Source organism: Protopterus annectens, chromosome 1.part0 (genome assembly GCF_019279795.1).
Source record: "Protopterus annectens isolate FY-2018-M chromosome 1.part0, PAN1.0, whole genome shotgun sequence".
Taxonomy (NCBI): domain Eukaryota; kingdom Metazoa; phylum Chordata; order Ceratodontiformes; family Protopteridae; genus Protopterus; species Protopterus annectens.
The window spans coordinates 1,050,957,458-1,050,980,443 of record NC_056725.1 but is presented as its reverse complement, the minus strand read 5'-3'; the positions used below and the strand labels follow the sequence as shown (position 1 = coordinate 1,050,980,443).

Sequence of the window (22,986 nt, the reverse complement as noted above, 5' to 3'; positions counted from 1 at the left end):
TGTCCCTATTTTGGGGGCGTTTGTTCCCCCATTATTTTTGGCTTTGTCCAGATTTCTTGCCCTAAGAGGTTGAGAGGTATATGTGTGACTGATGACTCATTGGCTCAGTAGTTACTGTGCTGTTTGAGACATTTAAGATTTATTACTCTAGTGGGAGAAAGTGAAGGCAGAGCTGAAGAGAGCTTGAAAAATAAGCAGTAAAGATGGAAAGTAGAGTCCAGTACTGAAGACAACTGTTGCATATCATGTGCACGACCAAAAAGAATGGACTTCAGGTATTGTTCAGATCCATTGATTGTCAGGGACATTCTCAACTACCCTGGTAAGAAGTTTCAGAGAACCACCTCTAAAAAGCAAAGACAGGCTGCTGCTTCACCCCGATGATGTTGGGAAGGCATCGGCCTTTGTTCTATCCTATCTCATCCAGTCCTTCCAACTTCCACACTGCTAGTCATACACTGGTCATCTGGGGTGTAGTCAGGGCTTTATCCCTTTGTGCCATGGGGATGGGTAGACGAGATGGATCCTCGACAACACCAACTGCCCCAGCTGCGATTTGGATGGTTCCAAACCAATAATTCCTTAAGATAAGGGAACCCAAGTCAAAGGGCCAGATAAACCAGAACTAGAACTTTAAGCAATCATACTGGCAACCAATGCAGACAGCACAAAACTGATGTGATGAGGTTAAGATACTCCCATCAGTAGAGGAGCTACAGTAATTGCAGACAGGTTTGAGTCCAGAAAGCCAAAGTAAAGGGTGTTAAAGTAGTGCAGTGTGGAGGAAACCATGGCATGTATCACCACTGGGAGATCTGTAGGTGGAATAAAGTGCTTAATAAGTGTGATATTCCTCAAATGGAAAGAGGAAGACTTATCAACAGATCCCTGACCCTTAAATCACCCATTAAATTCCACATCTTAAACTGGAATTTTAGTTGTCTCCACTGTAAATGATATAGGGGAAGCAAAACTGGAGCAGATGACTTATGGATAGTGGCAGGAATGAGCATGGTAGCCTTTTTGTTGATATTAAACTTGAGCCTTAAGTTGATCAAAGGTGTCTGTGAATTCTTTGTCTGAAGCTAGTCTTTTTTTAACACCTATATTAACATCTTATGTTGTACACAACAACATAGGTAAATCTATATTAATAGAAAACAAACCATGGCAAACAATTTTCATTTTCATGTATTATGCATATGTTTTCTTTTTAACAGTTCTCTTTGACTCCAACATTACAAAAATTACTCCATTCCTTCCTTCCCTTAAGCATCATTCCTCCTTCTAAACATTATTTTACACGTTATTCCCACAAATTCCATTTATTTTTATGTAGTATTCCCCTTACCTTTTGAAAAGATCCAATCTCTATTTATCTTATCTCTTTTACAGTATTGAATACTTCAGTTACAATTGGCTTAGATTTTGATTTCAGTTTTGTAGTAATTCCTTTTTTGGCATCCAGTAGTGTTAGACTTGGTAAAGCATTGCCATGTCTGGACAATTAAGATTTTTTTTTTTTTATCACAGCTCAAAAGATTTGTTTTCGTCATTAGATCCTTTTGCTACCCAGCATTTTCTATAAAAGAAGTCTGTAGGGAATTTTTAATGTGCTAAATCATTAACCCCCCCCCCCCCCCAAATGTTCCCAGTTACCTGTTTGTCTCATCACACTTCCAGCATTTGCTGTCTACCTGAGGAAAAATACTGTTCTGCCTGGGATATGAAAGTACCTGTTCAAGTTAAAACTACTGTTAAAGGCCAAATTAAATTATTGCAGGAGGAAGAGGTATGTTATCAGATTAGCAATGATTTTTTGCATTAGTTTCTCTCAGATAATGTCTTATGGTTGGAGCAGATACATGGCAAACAACATGGAAAAAACAAAACAAAACTGAACCCTAAGGCACACCAGAGATTCAAGATAAACAGAAGGAGAGATTAACCTAGGACACCAACCCTGAATACATCTGGAAAGGTGGGAGGTAAACCATTCCAAAGCAACACAGAGTACCACAAATGATTGAGAGAAGTCTCACAGTTAGCAGTATCAGCTGATGAGGAGAGGTCTAAAAGGACCAAGACAGAATGACAGCACTGATCTGTTACCAAAAGGAGATCAGTAAATACCTTTGAATGGGAAGTCTCTCTACTACAGTTAGACAAAATACAGACTGGAAGAGACACAGTTGTTATAATGGTTAAGGCTTTTGCATGTGATGCACAAGGTACAAGGTTTTATTCTGATCTCTGGCCAATGTCTGTATTGAGTTTGCATATTCTTCCTGTGTCACTCTGGGGTTACTCCCACCTCCTAAAACTTGCTGTGACTGTTTCTACCTCAAACCCATCCAAGAATAGAGTTCTGGGCAGCTGCACTAACTCTAGATGTGCCTATCTAATAAATGAAAAAATTGAGATGGCCCTGTAATTATCCACATCACTTGCATACAAGTCAGGTTTCTTGACGACTTTACGATGAGGGCTTCCCTCAGGTTTAAACAAGGAACATTCTTCCAAGAGAGAGAGAGCACACAGTGATGTGATAAAGTATGGAGTCCGGAATCTCCAGGTCTGATGTAAGCAAGTAATTCAGACCAGGAACACTATGGTGATTCCTCTATAGAACGTACCTGGGAGTGCCCTTGAGCCAACACTCGGCCTGATCAATGCAAGTTTGCTGGTGAAGTACTGAAAAGGCAGCACACCTCTTCAGCTTAGTGGCTTCCAAGTCCTGCCAACCTCCTGGAAGAGTGCTGTTGGTCAGTTCTACTCTGAGGAAATCCCTGGGAACTGGTATAAAGACATTACGTGAGAGATCTCAGCCTAATAAACTGAAAACTGTTGTGGCAATAGAAGCTTTTCATCAGTCAAGCCAGTGCGGTGCCATCTGTTATGTAACCTTCAGTCTGTTCTTTTCAGCTAATAGAGCTCAAGGTTATATGTATAGCTCTCCCACAAGATAAATAATGCTTACACAATTCGGGCTAGAATATCAATGGAAAATTTCAGGAATTTGTTACAGGCCTCAGCTGTCTCATCCATGTCCTCAGGACTGAACACCTGTAATTGCTGATGTAAAACAAGAATCATATACCTGCAAGCCACCAGATCCTGGTAAGGGAAGCTTTGAAAGATACTTCCATCATGAAACAAACAAGGCTGAGATCAGGCTTTCCCTCTCTATAAGGGAATAAAGTTGTGATCAGACCACATGAGTGGTTACACCACTAAATCTGTGGTGACAGCACACTGGTAGAATATCAAGTCCAAACTATATCTGTATATATGGGTAGCAGAGACAGCAACTTGAACAAAGATAAATTAATTCGTAATACAAGACGGACTTTTACAAGACCCACAGAATCCTCATCCGCCCTAATAGTGAAGTCAATATGGTTGTTACCTGTGGGTGGACAGTATCATTGTTTAAGGTGTAGAGAGCATTCATGGTGCTTTGTCCTGATGAAAATCTGTGTTAGTAACTAGAGAAGATACTGCATTTTTGGTGATTAGGAATAAGTATATTAGGGGGTCAGTCTAGGTTGGACGGTTTAGAGACAAAGCCAGAGAGGTAAGATTGTGTTGGTTTGGACGTGCTGAGGAGGGATGCTGGGTATATTGGGAAAAGGATGCTAAGGATGGAGCTGCCAGGTAAGAGAAAAAGAGGAAGGCCTAAGATATATAGTTTATGGAGGTGGTGAGAGAGGACATGCAGGTGTTTGGTGTGACAGAGCAAGATGCAGAACACAGGAACAAATGGAAATGGATGATCTGCTGTGGCGACCCCTAAAGTGAACAGCTGGAAAAAAAAGACTATTTTTGGTGCAGTTGGATAGTTATATGACTATCAGCTTTTCAGTATCTTCCATAGTGTTGCTAGTATTAAGATAGGCCAACAGACTTCTGAATTTTCAGGTTTGGACAGTTTAGATACTGTTTTTATTATTGCTTGTTTAATCTTTGCTGGTACTGTTTATGGTGAGTCAGATTATATTGCTAGTCAAGTGTGTGTGTGTGTTGGGGGATAGTAAGTTCTTTGTATACTATAGTAAATCAGAAGAGAAGGCCAACCGTTCTTGATGAAGCATCTGAAAGAATTTGAGCAGTAATTTTCTTTAATGTCCCAGGCTGAAATTCTTTTGAAGCAAAATTAGTTTGTACAGAGGGGTTTCTGCTTGTGGGATAAGGGGTTGGATGCATGGGGGGACAGGAGTGAAGTGAGGTAAAGTCTTTAAGGAAGTCTGTAATTGAAGCAGAGCCTGAGGTTGTGGTGATTGTGCATGCATTTAAGGGTCTTTATGTTGCATGCATTTGGTGCTTTGGTTAACTAGATCCCAACATATTCTTGATTATTTTTAAGAGAATTCTGCTGTAAGGTAAGTAAGTTGTCTTTGTGTATTTTAGTTGCCTTTTTAGTGAGTTTTGTTAATAGAACATTTTTTTCTTTGTTGTGGGGTTTGCAGATGTCCACAATGCTGCCAAGCTGCTTTGGTGTAAAGTCAGCCGTCTTAGTAACTGTGGATATTAAAATGCCAGTAGTGTCTGAAGAGCTCAGTAAAACACGCACAAAGTATGGCAACAGATCAAATGCATATCGGTGACAATCAAATGTATGTCAGTTAAGAGACTACTGACGTAATTCAGGTTCCAAAGAAATCCAGAAAATGCTGTTTGAGATCTCCGATACAAAGTTAGTCTTTAGTTTGTTAGTGTAACTAGTTGGGACAATCAATGTTGCAGGTCTCTGGATGTCCTTGTTGCATCTTAGCTATTTTTGTCCGTCGCAAATCTTCACCAGATTGTCTTTCCTGCACATGTACCTAAATAAGTATACCCTATCTTTGACCTTCTCTGCTACTGGAGCTATTTGGGCTTCTGCTGTAATGTCCTCATTTCTTCTTCTGTCGCACACTTGTCCACCCTACCACCAGTCTCAAGCACTTCATCACCGCTAGCTTTCTTATCTGCTCTGCCTTTATTGCCCAGGTATTATGCCATACAGTAATACTGGTTAGACAATGGGCAAACTATACATCAATACCCTGATTGGAGAGCGAGCATTCTCCTGCAGGGTATTAATGTACAAGTAATGCCCGCTGAGAAGAACGAGTCTGCTGCTTCATGGTAGCTTATCAACCTGCCATGGAGCTCGGAGTGAAGAAATGGAACAGCCGCCATTATTTTACTCTCGCTAAGCAGCATTTTTGATGTTTAGCTAGTGTAAAATATATAAAAAAAACAAGACAAAAAGGTAGGTGTGTGTCTGCGTGTGTGTGTATGCATGCATGTCAGTGAGATTGAGTGAGACATTATTTTTCACTCGCTAAGCAGCGCTTTTGCTGTTTAGCTAGTGTAAAATAATAAGAGAAAAAAAAAAAGAAAATGCAGTGTGTGTGTGTATGTATGCATGTATGTAAGTGAGAGAGAGAGAGAGCAATTGTGTGTGTTTCTGTCTGCATGTGTGTGTCTGTATGGATGCATGAAAGCAGAGAGATGGTGTGGGTGTGAGAGAGAGCAAGCGAGAGTGATGTCTGAGTGAATGCATGCATGTATGTAAGCAGAGGAGACTGCCTGTGAGAGAGATCGAGAGAGAGTGAGATTGAATGTGTGTATGAAAGCAGCTGGAGACTGAGAGAGATTGAGAAAGAGGGTGAAACAGATCTTGTGTGAGTGAATGTGTATATGAAAGCAGAGGAGACTGTGTGTGTGTGTGTGTGTGTGAAAGCAGAAGAGACTGTGTATGTGTATGGGAGAGAGAATGGGGCTGTATGTAAAATTATTGTTTCACTTGCTTAATTTTTTTAAGCACTATATTATATTTTTTATATAAGTTTGATGTAAAATGCTTCCTCCAACATGATTAACATATACTACAGCAAGTTTGAAACAGTAGGCGGAGTAACTATTTTACATTAAAAATATATAAAAAAAATATAGTACTTAAAAAATAAATAAGCAAGTAAAACACAACAATTTTACAGTGAGACCATTGTCTAAGAACAATAATGCCCTCCAGGGTGTGTGTTAATGTGTAATTAATGCGTTTCCAGGGGTATAGAGACCAGACACCTGAGACGTCAGGCCTCATAACACCCCTGCGCTGGTGTTGATTAAACATCAACACACACTCTGGAGGTCATTATTGCTTGCTTGACTTCTTTGGCATTCTTCTGCCGTACACTACCCCTGACACTCTGTGCCAGTTGGCTGCAAGCCTATCTAATTCTTGCTTTGACCTTTACTTTCAGACTTCCCTTCTCCTCAACCACTTGAAGCTGTTAACCTGTTTCACTATTCTTCCTTCTCTTTCAGTTCTCAGCTTCTTCTGATTTCCCATTTGCTTCTATTACAGATTACATCTGTGCTCATTTTTTCCTTGCATTTCAATTTCCCTGCCCTTTAAGTTATTTTTCAGTCTGCCTGTAATGCCACATCATCTGCACACTGCAGCTTTAATGATCTGTCTCTTCTGACCTGTTTGCTAATGTCATCATTATGAACAGCAGTGAGTTCAGAGCAGAAATCTTCTGATATACACCCTCTGTCACTGGGAAGCCTTCAGTGGTACTGAACACTATGCATACTTTTCATTGGGTCCTTGTACAGAGCCTGCACTAATTCTGCCAAGGCTTCCGGGACTTTGAGCCACTGCAGGACTGCCCAAATCAGCTTTCTTAGGACCATGTCATATGCTTTCTTTAAGACCCACTTTGGCCCACAGTGTAACCAACTGGTTACTACAGTCATCTGCAAGCAGTAGTCAGGGAAGGATCTAAGGTGAACAGAGACTAGGCTGAAGACCTGGAAGTTGACTGGAAAGAGGGCACAAGAATTCAAGGAATTATTCAGGACTCAAGCATAATCCGTGGTGGTGGTGCTGCGGTAGCGTTGTCGCCTCACAGTAAGATGCTGTCCGGTTCGATTCTCAGCTAGAGTGTCTTCTGCGTGGAGACATGCATGAATGGGCGTACCTTCATTGAAGGTTGTGCATCAGGGCTAGTAACTTGGCACGTGAAAATCAACTACCAATCATTAGCGGACCGGAGTTCCGCTGTGGCGACCTCTAACCTGGAAAAGCCGAAAGACACAACAAAAACTCAGGACTCGAGCATCTCAGGAAGAAGAGGGAATACGTGGATTTGAAGAAGAATGTCATCGCCTCAAAACAGCATGTGTGAAGACTACAAAACTGTGGCCAAGTCAGTTATGGAAATAAGATACATAAGGAGAGCTGGTGGTGGAATGCAAAAGTCCAGGAAGTCATAAAAATAAAGAAAAGAAATGTGCAGCAAAAGTAGGAGAGAGAAAAAAAATGGACCAGGTTAAGAAGGAATACTGGTTGGCTTAAAAAGAGGCTAAGAAAGCAGTTGCAGAAATAAAGAACAAAGTATTAGAGGCACTCTCTCCAGCTTCTGCAAGATAGCAGAAAGAAATTTTATCAGGTTGCAAGGCAAAGGTAGAAAGATAAAGAAGACAAAGTCATCAGACATCCTTCATAAAGGATGCTAGCAACAAAATGCTCACTGGTCTAGAGGACATTAAAGGCATATGGAAAGAGTACTTCCAGCAGCTTCTAATTGAAGAAGATCCCACAGAAGTTGTACTGCCGTAGACATAGCCTAAAATGAAGGGAGGAGGAGGAGCTCACCCTAGGAACAGCACCAAAGAAGATGAAGTTGAGGAAAGCAGCAGGCTCAGATGAGGTCATGTTAGATACGATCAAGATAGTGTGTGTTAGGGGCAAAATGGCTCAGCTTCCCAGATGACTGAAAAATAAGCATACTAGTGCCCATGTACAACAAGAAAGGGGACATTCACAGCTGTGGGAAGTATAGAGGTATAAACTCATGTAACACTGCATGAAATTTTTGGAGAGGGTGACTGATTAAAAGAATATGCAGAGTAGTAGAAAGTAGGATGAGAGATGAGCAGTTTTGAATTCAGATCAGGCTGCAACATGACCAGTGCAATTTTTGCAGTGAGACATGTAGTTGAGAAGAACCTAGACATGAAGAAAGAGTCCAATTAGGCATTCCTAGCTCCTGCAGGCATAAATCACACACAGCATCTGACAGCAGATGGCAGTCACTGTAATTTGAAGAGAAAAATGTAGGTATAACTCAGTGTTCAACTGTAAGTCCGGAGATTTAAAAGAAAAAAAAAACTTTCAGGGATAGATGGAGCATCAAATGTAGATGGTAATGGTAGGACTGCCACTACAAAAAAAAAAAAAAAACAAACAAAATCAGCACGATTACAGCAGCACTCAGATGACAATTAACTCAGAACTCAACAGTGACTACTGGTATAACGCTGTATAAAGAATGAGTCTATAAATAAAAGTTTTCAGTAATCTCAAAATGAAATAAAACATACAGCATTGTGAGTGCCAATCCAGACAGCCAACATGCCATGGCATGTACATGCAAACTTTTACTGTGCTTGGAATACTTTCTCTTGCTTATTTTAAACAAGCTTATACTGTTTTTTTAACTGTTTGCTGCATTTTATAGTATCTGCACTTAAAAGTTTACCTGGTTGAAAATTAATCGAAAATCTGTTTGTTTAATTTAACTATTGAGGCTGCCCACTAAAGTGTGCTAGCCTGTGTAACTGATTTATTGCTGCCTTCTGTATTTCTGGGTGTTTTCTATCTAAAAACAAAAAAATAATCCTTGTTTTCCCGCCTCTCCTCGACTAGTTTAGACCAGTTTACAGGCTTTGCTGTATTCTGGGCTGTGGTGTAGTTCTTGTTGTCCATTACCTTACTTGGATAAGAAGGAAGTTTCTTTGCTCACCAGTGGGAGTGGGGAGCCTTGAGCAGCCTATCTGTCCCTGAAGGAGTGACCTCAGCACAAGAGCTGTAGTAATTGGTTGTTTTGGACCATTTCTAGCTCTTTTGAAGTTCTCTGTTTAAAATCCGCTTCAGAGCGTTTTTTTCTGGCTATACTACTCAGAGACAGCTCCACATAGTCCTGCAGAGTGGTCCTAGCTACAGAGAACTGAGAAAAGCGACTACTTTCCAGATTTAAGTATTTTTTTCTGTTTTTTTACTTGGAATACCTTCTCTTGCTTATTTTAAACAAGCTTATACTGTTTTTTTAACTGTTTGCTGCATTTTATAGTATCTGCACTTAAAAGTTTACCTGGTCGAAAATTAATCGAAAATCTGTTGTTTGTTTGTTTAATTTAACTATTGAGGCTGCCCACTAAAGTGTGCTAGCTTGTGTAACTGATTTATTGCTGCCTTCTGTATTTCTGGGTGTTTTCTATCTAAAAACAAATAAATAAAAAATAATCCTTGTTTTCCCGCCTCTCCTCAACTAGTTTAGACCAGTTTACAGGCTTTGCTGTATTCTGGGCTGTGGTGTAGTTCCTGTGTTGTCCATTACCTTACTTGGATAAGAAGGAAGTTTCTTTGCTCACCAGTGGGAGTGGGGAGCCTTGAGCAGCCTATCTGTCCCTGAAGGAGTGACCTCAGCACAAGAGCTGTAGTAATTGGTTGTTTTGGACCATTTCTAGCTCTTTTGAAGTTCCCTGTTTAAAATCCGCATTTGCGCGATTGTGGGAATAGCGCCGGTTAAACTTTTTCTGGCTCCAAGTCTGCTCTTCAAATTTTCCCTTAGAAAGCTCTACTCTTAGAATAACCAGTCTACTCATTATATTATAAGCATAGCACTTGTTCTCAAAGCTTCTCTTCTAAGCAAGCACTCTCAAACTCAAGTAGCACTACATCCACCTACCACCCCAACCACTTCCCTTAAAGGCACAGCACTCTCTTATAATATTCTAGCATGTCGAGTGGTAGATTGCTAGCATCTTCTCCTGCTCAGCTGGTTAATCTGGGAATCTTGAGACAATGCTATAATTGTCTCATGTACACAGACAACCCTCTCCTCTTCCCAACAAACACAAATACATGTGAGAGATGCAACTATATAGCCAAACTGGAGGCTGAACTCTCCAACTCGGGACTGGCAAGACCAGACAGGAGGGGAAGGTAACCGCACACACAACAAACCCAGTCACACATAGACCTACCCCAACTGCAAATCAAGCACATAATAACACAAAAACATACTTGGAGGCTCTATTAAAAAACTTACCAAAACAACAGAGGCTCCCAAAGCAGACACCCAAAAATCCACCACCTCAAAACATAACACATGCAACACATACTCCAATAAATCGATGTGTCAATAAATCACAGCCCTTAAGGCCAAACACTATGCCTGATACACTAGTGATAGGTGACTCTATAGTCAGACACACTGACGTCCCACTTACCAGGCTGAGCAAGGAGAGGGTAATGGTAAGCTGCCTATCGGGGGCTAGGATCCGCCATATAACACACGCACTCAGGTCACTCAAAAGCACGTACAAATATGACTCCGTCATTGTCCATGCCAGCGTGAATGACCTGAGACGTACCTACATGAAAAGAGACATAGAGGAGCTCTCTGATTATGTAGCCCAGGATGGTATGACCCTGACCCTGAGCAGCATCCTGCCCTCACCAAGAATGATGCCACAATACAAAGACAAGATGATCAGCTTTAATAATTGGCTCAATTACTGGTGTCATTCTAGGGGGATCCAATGTCTGTCTGCTTGGGATGACATGCTGGACAAGCCACGCTGCTTCGCAAGGGACGGCTTGCACCTGTCACCACTGGGCTTCCAGATATTGGCTAAGGCTCTTGCCACCCCCATAGTGCCTTTATTAGGCAAGGCTCAAAAGACGAACCCACCTCCTTAGAAAACAAAAATGGAAAAAAATTAAGGGTAATGCTGCTCAACGCCAGAAGTCTAAATCTCAAGATGCAGGCTCTCGAAGCACTCCTCAGTATGGAGAACATCGATGTCTGCGCTGTAACCGAGACCTGGTTCAAGGCTCCTGAGAGCACCCCAGCGCTACCAGGCTTTACCTCGTATCATGCTTTTCGGCCCCGAAACCCGGGCCGAACCACAAAGGGAGGGGGAGTGTCCATATTTATCAAGGATACCCACACCTCCAGGTTAGTGGCAACTCATGAAGCATCGGAGATCATCCAGGTGCAGCTAACCATAGGCAAAACTGCTATACAACTGGTTGCATGTTACAGACCACCCTCCCAATCTCAAGAACCCCACTCAGCCTTCCTGAAGACATTGGAAGATATGAATGTCTCACCAAATACCATCATATTGGGAGACTTCAACTACCCTAACATAGACTGGGTGCACTATTCTAGCCCTAACACCCTAGCCCAAAGGTTCCTGGAATTCATAAACTCAAATGCAATGGAACAGCTAGTCACCTCTCCCACAAGGGGGGGATAATATACTAGACCTGATCATCACAAACATGGGGACAAAATGCTCCACACCAGAAGTATTGCCCTCACTGGTGAGATCTGACCACAAACTAATCACCCTGGACATACATTTACCACCTCCACCCCCAGCACAAAAGACTACAGTGAGAAACATCTCAAAAGCCGACTTCGCACTTCTCAAGACTGAGATGGTATAATTTAAGCCCACAGGGCCAATGGAAACCACATCCCACAATGCTGAATCCTACACAAATGCTTTCTACGGACATCTCCAAGAATGCATGGATCATGCAATCCCAAATAAAACCAAGACCCTCTCCACCAAAGGAAAGTGTCCTGTCTGGTGGACCCCAGCCATAAACAAGTTGTATAACAAAAGAAGGAAGCTACTGCAAGACAGAGCAAAAGGGAAGGCATCTCTGATCAGCACTAGTAGAAAGCTACGTTCTCCCATAAAAATATCCAAGGCCAACTTTGAGAGAAAAATCGCCAAGGACACTGAAGATAACCACAAGGCATTCTTCAGTTATGTTAGAAACCTAGGCGGAAACCCTCAGATATGCTCAGAGTTAGTACACAATGACAAAAAATTTACCGAACCCACAGATATTGCCAACATTCTGGCGGACAGGTTCAGTGCAAATTTCTCCCCTCCCTTACCTCCAAAAGAAGAAATACTCATCCCAGCTGAATGTAACCTCCCTGTCATCTCTGATGTCCAGGTGAGAACCACCCTCAGCAAAGCAAAAAACACAGCATCTATGGGACCTGATGGTATCCCTGGCTGCGTGATACATGAACTCCAAGAGGAGCTAAACCCGCATATAAAAATGTTATTTAACCATAGCCTTACTACAGGATATGTACCTGAACACTGGCATACAGCAACAGTGGTCCCACTCCACAAGGGAGGCTCCACTACAGACCCTGGGAACTACCTCCCCATAAGCTTGACCAGCCTGGTTTGCAAAGCTATGGAAAGAAATATTATGGAACTCATAAACAACGACATTGGGGACCTACAGACACTTGATCCCACCCAGTTCGGCATTGTAAAAGGCAGATCCTGCCTTTTGAACCTGGTTGACTTTTTCGAAACAGTCACTAGAGCCATTGATGAGGGCAAGGCAGTCCATACAGCCTACCTGGACTTGGCTAAAGCCTTCGACACAATACCCCACTCGGGGATCATAGATAATCTAAACAGCTTAAATGTAAATCCATATGTCACAAGATGGGTTGCAAACTGGCTAAAGAACAGAACCCATAAAGTCAAGATTGCGAGAGCCATGTCAGACTCAGCCAGTCACAAGTGGTGTCCTACAGGGCTCTGTCCTGGGACCCCTCTTGTTCGGCATTTACTTCTCAGATGTGAAAGCAAACATGGGAAGGTTGTGGCTGACAAAGTTCGCAGATGACTGCAAACTAGGTGCCATAGTCGATACACCAGCTGACACATACATCCTACAGAAAGGCCTCACCAAAATGGACAACTGGTGTCGGAATCATGGCCTTAAACTGAATGCCAAGAAATGTATAGTTATCCCCTTTGGGAAAAACAAAGTACCCACAAATTATCACATAGACAGTAACCCACTGAGTACCGAAAAAGTAATCAGAGACCTGGGGACCCAAGTTGATAGTGACCTCTCATTTAACACCCACATTGCCAAAGTGGTTAGAAAGACTTTCTACCTTGCCCACCTTATCATGAAGGGGTTCACATCCAGATCAAAGGAGGTCATCGTGCCCCTGTACTCCTCCCTTATCAGGCCCATGATTGAGTACAATGCCCCATTTGGTATCTACCTCACCCGGCACTTACAACAGCTGGAGAGACCCCAGAAGTACCTCACCAAGAGGATCAAGGGTCTCCAACATATGTCATATGCTGCCAGGCTAAAGAAACTCCAGCTCTATTCAGTAGCATATCGCCTGCTCAGAGGTGATCTGTGCCTGACGTACAAGGCCATGTCCAACCAGGAATTGATGGACATGCTCCACCTCAAAAAATCAAAATCCATAAGAACCACGAGAGCCAAAGATTGAAACCTCAGTACAAACATGAATAGAACATGCTGGAGGGACAGATTCATAACTCAGAGGCTTCCCATACTCTGGAACAAAATCCCAGTCCATGTTAGGCAGAGCCCCTCACTGACTCTCTTCAAGAGAAATCTTGACGAGTGGATGGGAGATCGTAGGTTTACCCCGGGGGTCACCCCTGTGTCGCTACTTAACAGAGGCACAGTAAACTAATTTTAATAAGTAAGGGGGTCTTCAATGTGTCACTACTAGACAAAGGCACAGTATTCTAAATTTATTCTATACACCTCAGTACCACTACATGGGGTGGCGAAAGCCACATCTCTAGGGCTAGGCTTGCAAATGCCCAGGGCAGATAGCCTAGTACTAAACTATGAAACTATGAAACTAAGTCTGCATAGTAATGGACAGAAAGGTGTAACAGCAACTGATGCAAATTCCACGTAAAAGAGTTATAAATTTCCATACAAATCTAACGCAGCTGTCTCTAGGGATGCAAAATAACCGAAAAGCTTCAATAGAGAAGGAACAGTTAAGTTGTGTTTTTATTTTTCCCCAGTATGTGGCAATTTGGGAATAATTTTGTTTGAAGGGGAAAAAAACTCTTGAGATGAGAAGGTTTATTTAGCATGTAGCTTTCTTTTAGGGTTGAATGCTTTACTTGCCTCTACTTTGTCTTCATTATGTTGAGAATAGTCTTTATAATCATTTTGTTTGTAGATGACCTTTTGTTGGTCTTGATAGTCCATTGTCATTGCTAATGTATATGATGGTGTTTCCCCCCCCTTTTGCCAGCCCGTTTAGGACACCTTTTGCTAATCATTTGGTATACATTGGCGGTGATGCTGTTCACTTTTATGAACCCATGATGTTGTGATTTTCCCAATGTATTTTAAAATATTTTGCTAAGGAAACACAGCAAGAATATTATTCTCTTAAATAACCACCCCACCAACACATAACCTCTAGAAAAGTCCTAGCCAACAAAACCCCTTTTAATAAACGACCGTGATACATAAGTACACAATTGGGTTGGATTGCACATCTAGATTTATAAAGGCTGTGGTGGTCATTATCCTAGTATATAACTATGAACTATGAATATGGCTATTGCTTGGTTTTGTTGGGAAAGCATTGACTGTGTTATCCTGAGGTATGTGATCTTACTTCATAAATTGAGGCAGAAGTGCTGCTAAGTATAATCTGTATTCTTCAACAGACTATGTTGACCTAACCATATGCAATGACACAGATGAGGGGCTTCTAATTTTTTATTTGCTATTTTTTTTCTATTCGTTGTAGGAAAAGCTGAGCAAAGTTGTTACTGATGTTGATAAATCTAAGCATGACAAAAAGCATTATGAAGACAAGCGCAAAGAACATGTGAAGAGCATTAAAACTATGGAAACAGAACTGGCATCTAAGGATAAGGAATTGGAGGTACTTTCATTTCTGATTAGACTTCAAGAAGTGTAATTAAACTTTCATTTCTTCTGGGCTTTCACAAATGTATGTAATTCAGTAGTAGCTTACTTAACTAGTATTTTCTCCTACTCACCTTGCAGAGTGGCACATGAAATAGCAAACCACTTTGCAGCCAGATGTTGTGTAATTAGTTTTCTGCGTCTTCAGACTGTGTCATCAAATGGCACAATTCGTTTTGCGTTAACACTAATGGATAAGTTTACCCTGGGATTCAGAAATGCAACCACAAGATGCTACTTTACCACCGATGGTATTTTTTTTTAGAGTGGTTTTCCTTGAAGAGGTACACCTCTGCATTGGGCTATCATTCAGGCCTACTTGAAATGTAAATGAGACAGTCCAGGGGAGATGCATATGATTGGCAATGTGGTCTTTTCGGGAATATTGTGATAAGTTATATACTCGGCTGAGTGATTGAGAGAACAAATGAGCTATATAAATCCTTATTGCCAGCCACTTAAGTTAACTTTGTCAAAAGTTTGCATTTGCCCATTACTGTGAATGAGAGATCATGTTAGAAGTAAGTTTAATGGAGTTAGTGTGTTGGTGGGGGATATGCATGTATATATGTGTGTGTCTGCTTGTATGCAGAGGTATGAGTGGTCTCAGATGAGTGTGTGGGTGTGTGTGTCTGCCTGACTGGGTTCAAAAGTAGCTGCTAGACATGCAATCCAGTGCTAGTGTGATGCACGAGCTGCGTGTAATGATTACTGCAGCATAGTACTTGCTGTAGTCATCACCAAGCAATTCCAAGGCATGCAGATTATCTGATAATGAGATATTTAACTGTTGCAGCTAATTTGTCTCCGAATCACTTGTGCCCATGATTGTACTAAAATGCTCGTTTTGCCACAGCTTTATGGCTCGCATCTGGGCCTGTTTCTGAATCGTGGTCTTTGCACTGCATTGTTCCACATAACCAGTTTAGGCATTTTTTTCTTTTAAAACAGTTTGTTGAAAAAATATACAATAATTTTCTGTCTTAAAATATAGTATTTTCATACATTATTGTAATAGTTTATATGGGTAATTGTTGTGAACCAAATGCTGTTTTGGTGTATATAAGCCTGAAGTAAGTTAATTTAACCAGTTTTGATTACTTGTTGTTTGTGCATAATATAGACTCTATTTTAGACTGCAGAACAGTGCAAAATGTAAAATTAAAATAAAACCCCATGTATGTGCGTGATTCTGTATTGGTAATTTGTTAGGCTGTTTTGCAGGGGTTTGTGCTGATGCAGATAAAGTTCTTTGCAAGTGATGTCCTTCAAGGATGCATCTGCAGTCCTTACAAATGGGTTGTCCTGTCGTCAGGCAGCCCTTTGGTCGGCCGGATTCCAAAGTCTGGGTCTGGCCTCGGCTGGTGTCGCACTTCACCCGACGTCATAGCTGCAGTTATTCGGGTATAAAGGCATCAGCCGACGCTATTTTCCTCAGTCTTTCTTGCCGCGTGGCGCCCGAAGCAGAAGCTGTTCGCAAGTGCCGGTCGGTCAGATCCAGAGATTACTACTACCGAATACTACTTCGAAGACTTCTAAAAAGCTAAGTACCCCGTTGGGGACTCTTTCTTGCCTCAGCCGATGTCAGAGAAAGTGAATAACTGTTTATCTTGTGGGAAACAAATACCTCATAAAGATTTCCACTTCTACTGTATACATTGTTTAGGCCCAGACCACGACGTAGCAGCTTGTCTAGCCTGCGCTTCTTTTAACCGACGGACGCTTAGACGTCGGTCGGAGTTTGCTGAACAAATTTTCGGCTCTGATTTTGCCTATATTATGCCGTCGGATCCTTCGACAACGCAAATTTCCAAAAAACGAAAAGAAAAGGACCGACACTCGCGGTCCGTGGTCTCGGCCAAAACCGCGATTAAGCAAACCGCGAGTGTCTCGGTTTCGGCTGAAACCGAGCAAGCGGTTCTTTCTCCAGCCGAAACCTTGCCTTCTACCGAGGCCTCCTCTAACCTGGTAGAATCTGCTTCTGAAATCCAGCCTTCTGTTGCGGTTTCTCAGGAATTATCAGACACAATTCCCCTGGATATTTCAACCCCTGCACGTGGAGCTGCTAGGCCTCCTGCAGCCATGTCTATCAAGGCCTTTGCCAGGGCTAAAGCAGCCAAAGCTTCCAAAACTGTGCCTGCCAAACCCCCCTCACACAGGCCCAGCACTAGCTCTCATATGCTATCTTTGGCTGAGGATTTAATTTCTTTAATTCGTGGATCCCAGCCTCATCCAGACAGGTCCTTGTCCCACCTCCAGAAAAGAGACCTAGAGCAGAGCCCCCTGAACCAGTATCCACTGATGGTTCCTCTGATGAATCAGAACATACAGACCTTCCTGAGGCTTCTTATTCTCCTTACGAAGACTCTGATGCTGAAGAGTCCATTCCTTCAGCCTCTCCACCTGAGGAATTTTCCTTTGGGGAAACCTTGCATGCTATGAGGGAACAATTTCAGTGGCAGGGCCAAGATTTCTCAGACTCCAGATAAAGGCTTAGAACCTTTCTACATTTGCCACAACATAGGCCTTTAGCTATACCTCCAGTTCTTTCTGTTGTAGATGATGCATTTAATGATGCTTGCACTGCTCCTGATTCATTACCTCCGGCTCCTGCTAAGCCCGATAGGTTCTACAGGGTCCCGGACACTCATCACCATTTATACAAGGCTCCTTTTGCAGATCCAGAGACCATCGCCCAGGGCCCTAAAGCTGTAGCTGCTACTTCTACTTAAAACCCCCTCCCCTCTGAAAGGGAATCCAAGTCCTTAGAGAGATGGGGTAGAAAAGTTGACACTTCTGCTACCTTGTCAGCTAGGGCTTTAAACTGCCAATTTCATATGATTCAATATCAAGAGTTTATGCTTGACCAGTTAACTAAAAAGCTTTCCTCTGAAGAATCTTTAGATAAAAAATATGTTCAGGAAATGGTACATAACATACAGCAGGTTAGTAACCATTCTTTAAAATGTGGCTATGATGCACTGGAGGCTTCCTTTAGATCAGCCATGACTGGCACAGTTATCAGGAGACATGCATGGTTGAAAGAACAGGCATTACCAGACCATGTCAAATCAAAGCTTTTGGATGCACCCATGGACAAGGTCAATTTATTTGGTTCCCCTGCTCAGCAGGTGCTAAAAAAGATGGAAGAGAAGGCGAAATCTGTACAAACGGTGAAAGATTTCTTACAGGTTCAACCTCCAAGGTTTAGCAGGAACTGGCCCTCCAAGAATTGGCCCTTTCCGGACTCCTCTAAGCCTCAGAGGGGCAGGAATAGGCGTTCAAGAGGCAGAAACCAATCCAGGGGTGCCTACAGGGGACGCCAATGGCAAGGTAACAACCAGCAAGGCACGGACGCAGCCACCACCTCTACAACAACTCAATCACAGTGACTTGACAGTGGCACCGCCTACCAGGGAACAACTAGAAGCACCCTTAGGCGGAAAACTAACCTTATTCTCAAAAAACTGGCATTGCATCACAAGGGAAAAATGGATTTTGCAAACTATAGACCAAGGTTACAGGTTCCATTTCCATACTCTACCAGGGAAAAGAGGAATGCCAAACCTACCACCTACTCAAAGGACAGAAGCTCTAAAACAAATATCTCAGCTATTAAGAATGAGAGCTGTGGAAAAGGTACCATCTATGGAGCAAGGAAAGGGATTTTACTCCAGACTCTTCCTGGTACCAAGAAAAGAAAACAAATGGAGACCCATTCTAGACCTGTCCGCTTTAAACACATTCATTATTGTTCCAAAATTCAAAATGCTGACCCTACAGCAGCTTCTTCCCATGCTGGGCAAGGAGTCTTGGCTGGTAACTCTAGATCTCAAGGAGGCATACCTGCACGTCCCCATAAGACCAATTTGCAGAAGATACCTCAGATTTCTTGCAGGATCAGAGCATTATCAATTTTCAGCATTGCCCTTTGGCTTATCTACTGCGCCCAGAGTGTTCACGAAATGCCTGGCATCAGTAATTGCTCATTGCAGACTTCAGGGAATCCAAATTTATCCCTACCTGGACGACTGCCTGATTCAAGCGGACAACAAAAGCAAGCTAGCAGAAGACTTACAAAGAGTCATTTACCTGCTGCAAGCCTTGGGATATACAGTCAATATAAAAAAGTCAAGGCTGATTCCATCCCAAAGAATAACCTTTCTGGGTGCAGAGCTGGACACATCAAAACAAATGGCATTCCTAACTGCAGAAAAGAAAGAGCAACTACCTCTCTACTTCTTGGCATTAACAAAGCAGAACCACCTAACTGCAAGAAAAGTACTGCAAGCTCTAGGCTTCATGGCATCCTGCATAATTCTGGTCCCTCTTGCCAGACTGCATATGAGAAAGCTACAGTGGTACCTAAGGAATTTGTGGTCCCAACACAAGCACAGCCTAGAAACCAAAATCCCAATAATCCCATGCCTGAAACAAGAGTTCCTATGGTGGGCTCAGGCCTGCCAATCAAACACAGGATTGCCCTTCTGCAACAGCCAACCAAGCCAAACCATCACGACAGATGCCTCAGACCTCGGTTGGGGGGCACACATGCAGGGCAAGTGCATACAAGGCTTATGGACTCAAGACCAGTTGCGCCTACACATAAATCTAAAGGAAATGCTGGCAGTAAAATTGGCAATCCAGTCATTCAGACCATTTCTCCAAGAAGGTCAGTTGATGATAAGGACAGACAACACCACAGTTATGTGGTACATCAACAAACAGGGAGGCACCCATTCATATCCTCTATGCCGGCTGGCACTGGACCTATGGGATGTAGCCCTGAGCTACAACATTCAGTTACAAGCAATTTTTGTACCGGGAAAAGAAAACATTCTAGCAGACATATTAAGCAGAACAACCACAGATGCCCACGAATGGATGCTTCATCCGGACATCTTCAAAGCCATCACAAGGGAATGGGGATTACCACAAATAGACTTGTTTGCATCCCCATTCAATCACCAGCTAAAGAAATTCTGCACAAGGACGTACCACCCACCTGCTTGGAAGGTGGACTCCCTATCCTTCAGTTGGAAAAACCTGACAGCATACGCATTTCCACCACTTCCTTTGATGCACAAGGTGCTTCTGAAGATCAAAGAGGACCGTCCAAGGATCATTCTGATAGCTCCAGACTGGCCAAGACAACATTGGTACCCATTGCTGAGGAGCATGTCTCGGGAACAAATATGGACACTACCCCTGATCCCATTACTGTTAACACAGAACAACTACAACATCCTGCATCCAAACCTGAAAACTCTGCAGATAACTGCCTGGAACATTACATAACAGCAATTAACCCAAATTTATCCCAAAGGGTTAAAGACATAATCCTGGAGGCTCGCAGACCTTCAACAAGAAAGAATTATGCAGCAAAATGGAGAAGATATCTCATTTGGAGTACTGCAAAGGGAGAAGATGCGACTCTGGTAAACATGGCCAACATCTTGGAGTACTTGGCAGAGCTCTTCCACACAGGCCTGTCCTATTCTTCCATCAAGATACATGCATCAGCTATTTCAGCACAATACAGCTTGGATCCTCCTGTCTTCTCTCATCCCCTGCTCAGACAGTTTCTGAGAGGAATTAAAAATGTAAAACCTCCCAGGAAACCACCATTGCCAGCATGGGACTTGAACTTTGTGCTAGAAAAATTGACACTTCCTCCTTCGAGCCAGCAGCAACAGCAGAATTACAATACTTATCCTGGAAGACTGCTTTCCTGCTGGCAATAACTTCAGCAAGAAGGGTCTCTGAACTACAGGCATTAATGGCAGTGCAACCCTTCCTGATCTTCCATCAAGATAGAGTGTCCATGAGAACAAATCCTACATTTATGCCTAAGGTGGTATCCAGAGTGTCATTAAATCAGGCTATCCACCTACCTACATTCTTTCCAAACCCACAAAACAGGGAGAAAGACTTTGCATACCTTGGATGTACACAGACAGTTACGCTACTACCTGGACAGGACTAAGTCCAATAGAAAAACTGACCAGCTTCTGGTAGCATATGCCACAGGAAAGGAAGGAAAACCAATTTCAAAACAGACAATCTCCAAATGGATAGGAAATTGCATTAGATTTTGTTACTCCTACCATGGAAAGAAAACTCCAGAGAACATCAGGCCTCACTCCACAAGGGCTACAGCCACTACCACAGCCTTCTTAAGAGGAGTGGCTACCAAGGACATTATAGAGGCTGCTACTTGGACCTCCGTGCATACATTTGCCAAGCATTACAATTTACCTTTATACTCTAGATCCCGAGCAGGTTTTGCCACTGCTGTTTTGCAAGGGATCCTAGCTACACCATAATCTCTACTCTTTCCTCCTCCCCTTGTTTAGCTATGGTATTCTACCCATTTGTAAGGACTGCAGATGCATCCTTGAAGGACATAGTACAGTTTTGTACCTACCATAAATGTAGATGTCCGATAGGAATGCATCTGCAGTCAGGATTACCCTCCCACCTTCCCCTCTGAGGTACTCCTAGGGTATTTGCCAGCCTTCAGCTAGCTTGGGGGGATCTATTATGGTGTATTTGTTTGTATATATGTACATACATGCTTATTTTTTGTGTTTGCTCTCTACTATTTGGAATCATTGGCATTTATCCAAATGTAGCCTTCCAAGAGGGCACCTGGCATCTGGGGCAAGAAACACTGAGGAAAATGGCGTCGGCTGATGCCTTTATACCTGAATAACTGCAGCTATGACGTCGGGTGAAGTGCGACACCAGCTGAGGCCAGACCCAGACTTTGGAATCCGGTCGACCGAAGGGCTGCCTGACGACAGGACAACCCATTTGTAAGGACTGCAGATGCATTCCTATCGGACATCTACATTTATGGTAGGTACAAAACTGTACTTTCTTCACTGTTCTTTGCTAAAAATACAAGAGCTAATGTGAAGCTTTATTGCCATCTTTCATGCACTGCCCATAAAATTTGGGGATTTGCCATTAATAGCCTGCTATATAGTGGGTATTTGATTACTTTATCACTTCTGTTCCATTGTAGAATGTTTTCTGGGAAGCTTTTGTGCTGGGGACATGTCTATCCTAAGCTGGCACACATAATTATGTACCATGCTATAATGGGAAAGTGCACCTGCCCCTCGAGCCTGCTATTTATGTTTTGGTGTTTACACATTTTAGATCTGTATCCTGATTTATGTTATGGAAAACTTCCCATGTTCATTGCCTGAAACACCAAAGCTATCAAAATATTCATTCTGTGGCCTAATGAACCAAGACCAGCACCTGCATGATGACATGTATTTCCTAAGCTTGCACAAGTGATTCTGTATTATGCCATATTGGGAAAGTGCACCTGCCTCTCGAGCCGGCTGTTGATGTTTTGGTGTTTACACATTTTAGATTTGTATCCTGACTAATGAACCCAGACCAACACCTGCATGGTGTTTTTTGCAGCCTGGAAGATGAGCACATTGTGAAGCATTGTCTTGAGTGCCTATTGTTCATCTACAACCCTCAGATGTCCAAGGAAGAAGCTGCTGAAGAAAGACGGCAGTGTTTGAAATTACCCAGTATGATGCTGAGTAGGAGGTTCCCATTCACATCCTCAAGTCTTTACCAGATCACTGTTATAAGACTGAAGAAATGAAAGTAGTACAGTAAGTCCATTTTACATGTAGCCTTTGGGTTTTCATGTGCCACAGCCTCATTCTTAACCAGCTGGAACATTACTTCACTTGTAGCTTTTGCTTCATTGGATGATGAGAGTGGAGATAACAGGCCCAGCTCCCACATTGACAGGTGCATCTTAGGATGCATGCATCCCATTTCATCAGCCAGCCTGCCAGAGCATGCCTTGGAGTTTGGCCTGATCCCAGGATATGACCTCTTGTATCATCTAGCTATAACTCAGTGGCTGCTGTCAGGTACCAAAACTTTTTCTCTCCTCTTTTCTCACTGCTTCAGCAGAACCCACTGGTACAGGTTGAGGAGGTTCAACCAGGCCTTCCCACACCAGGGTCCATGGGATCGGGTCATAGTAGACTGAAGGCAGCTGTTTGAAGTCTGATGGGGCTTGTTTGCATGAATGTGGAATGCACCAGGCCCAGTACAGGCATTTCTTTGTCCTCTCATGCTCTTTTTCG

General features: G+C 42.6%; 1 protein-coding gene across 1 annotated transcript in view; it reads left to right on the top strand.

The window, feature by feature from the left end:
* SMC6 (structural maintenance of chromosomes 6) overlaps positions 1–22,986 on the top strand; it is a 1,850,548-nt gene that overhangs the window by 1,498,577 nt on the left and 328,985 nt on the right. Inside the window, exon 21 of the mRNA XM_044068538.1 lies at positions 14,673–14,810. Coding sequence (XP_043924473.1) covers positions 14,673–14,810 — 138 coding nt within the window. The remainder of the gene's footprint in view (positions 1–14,672; positions 14,811–22,986) is intronic.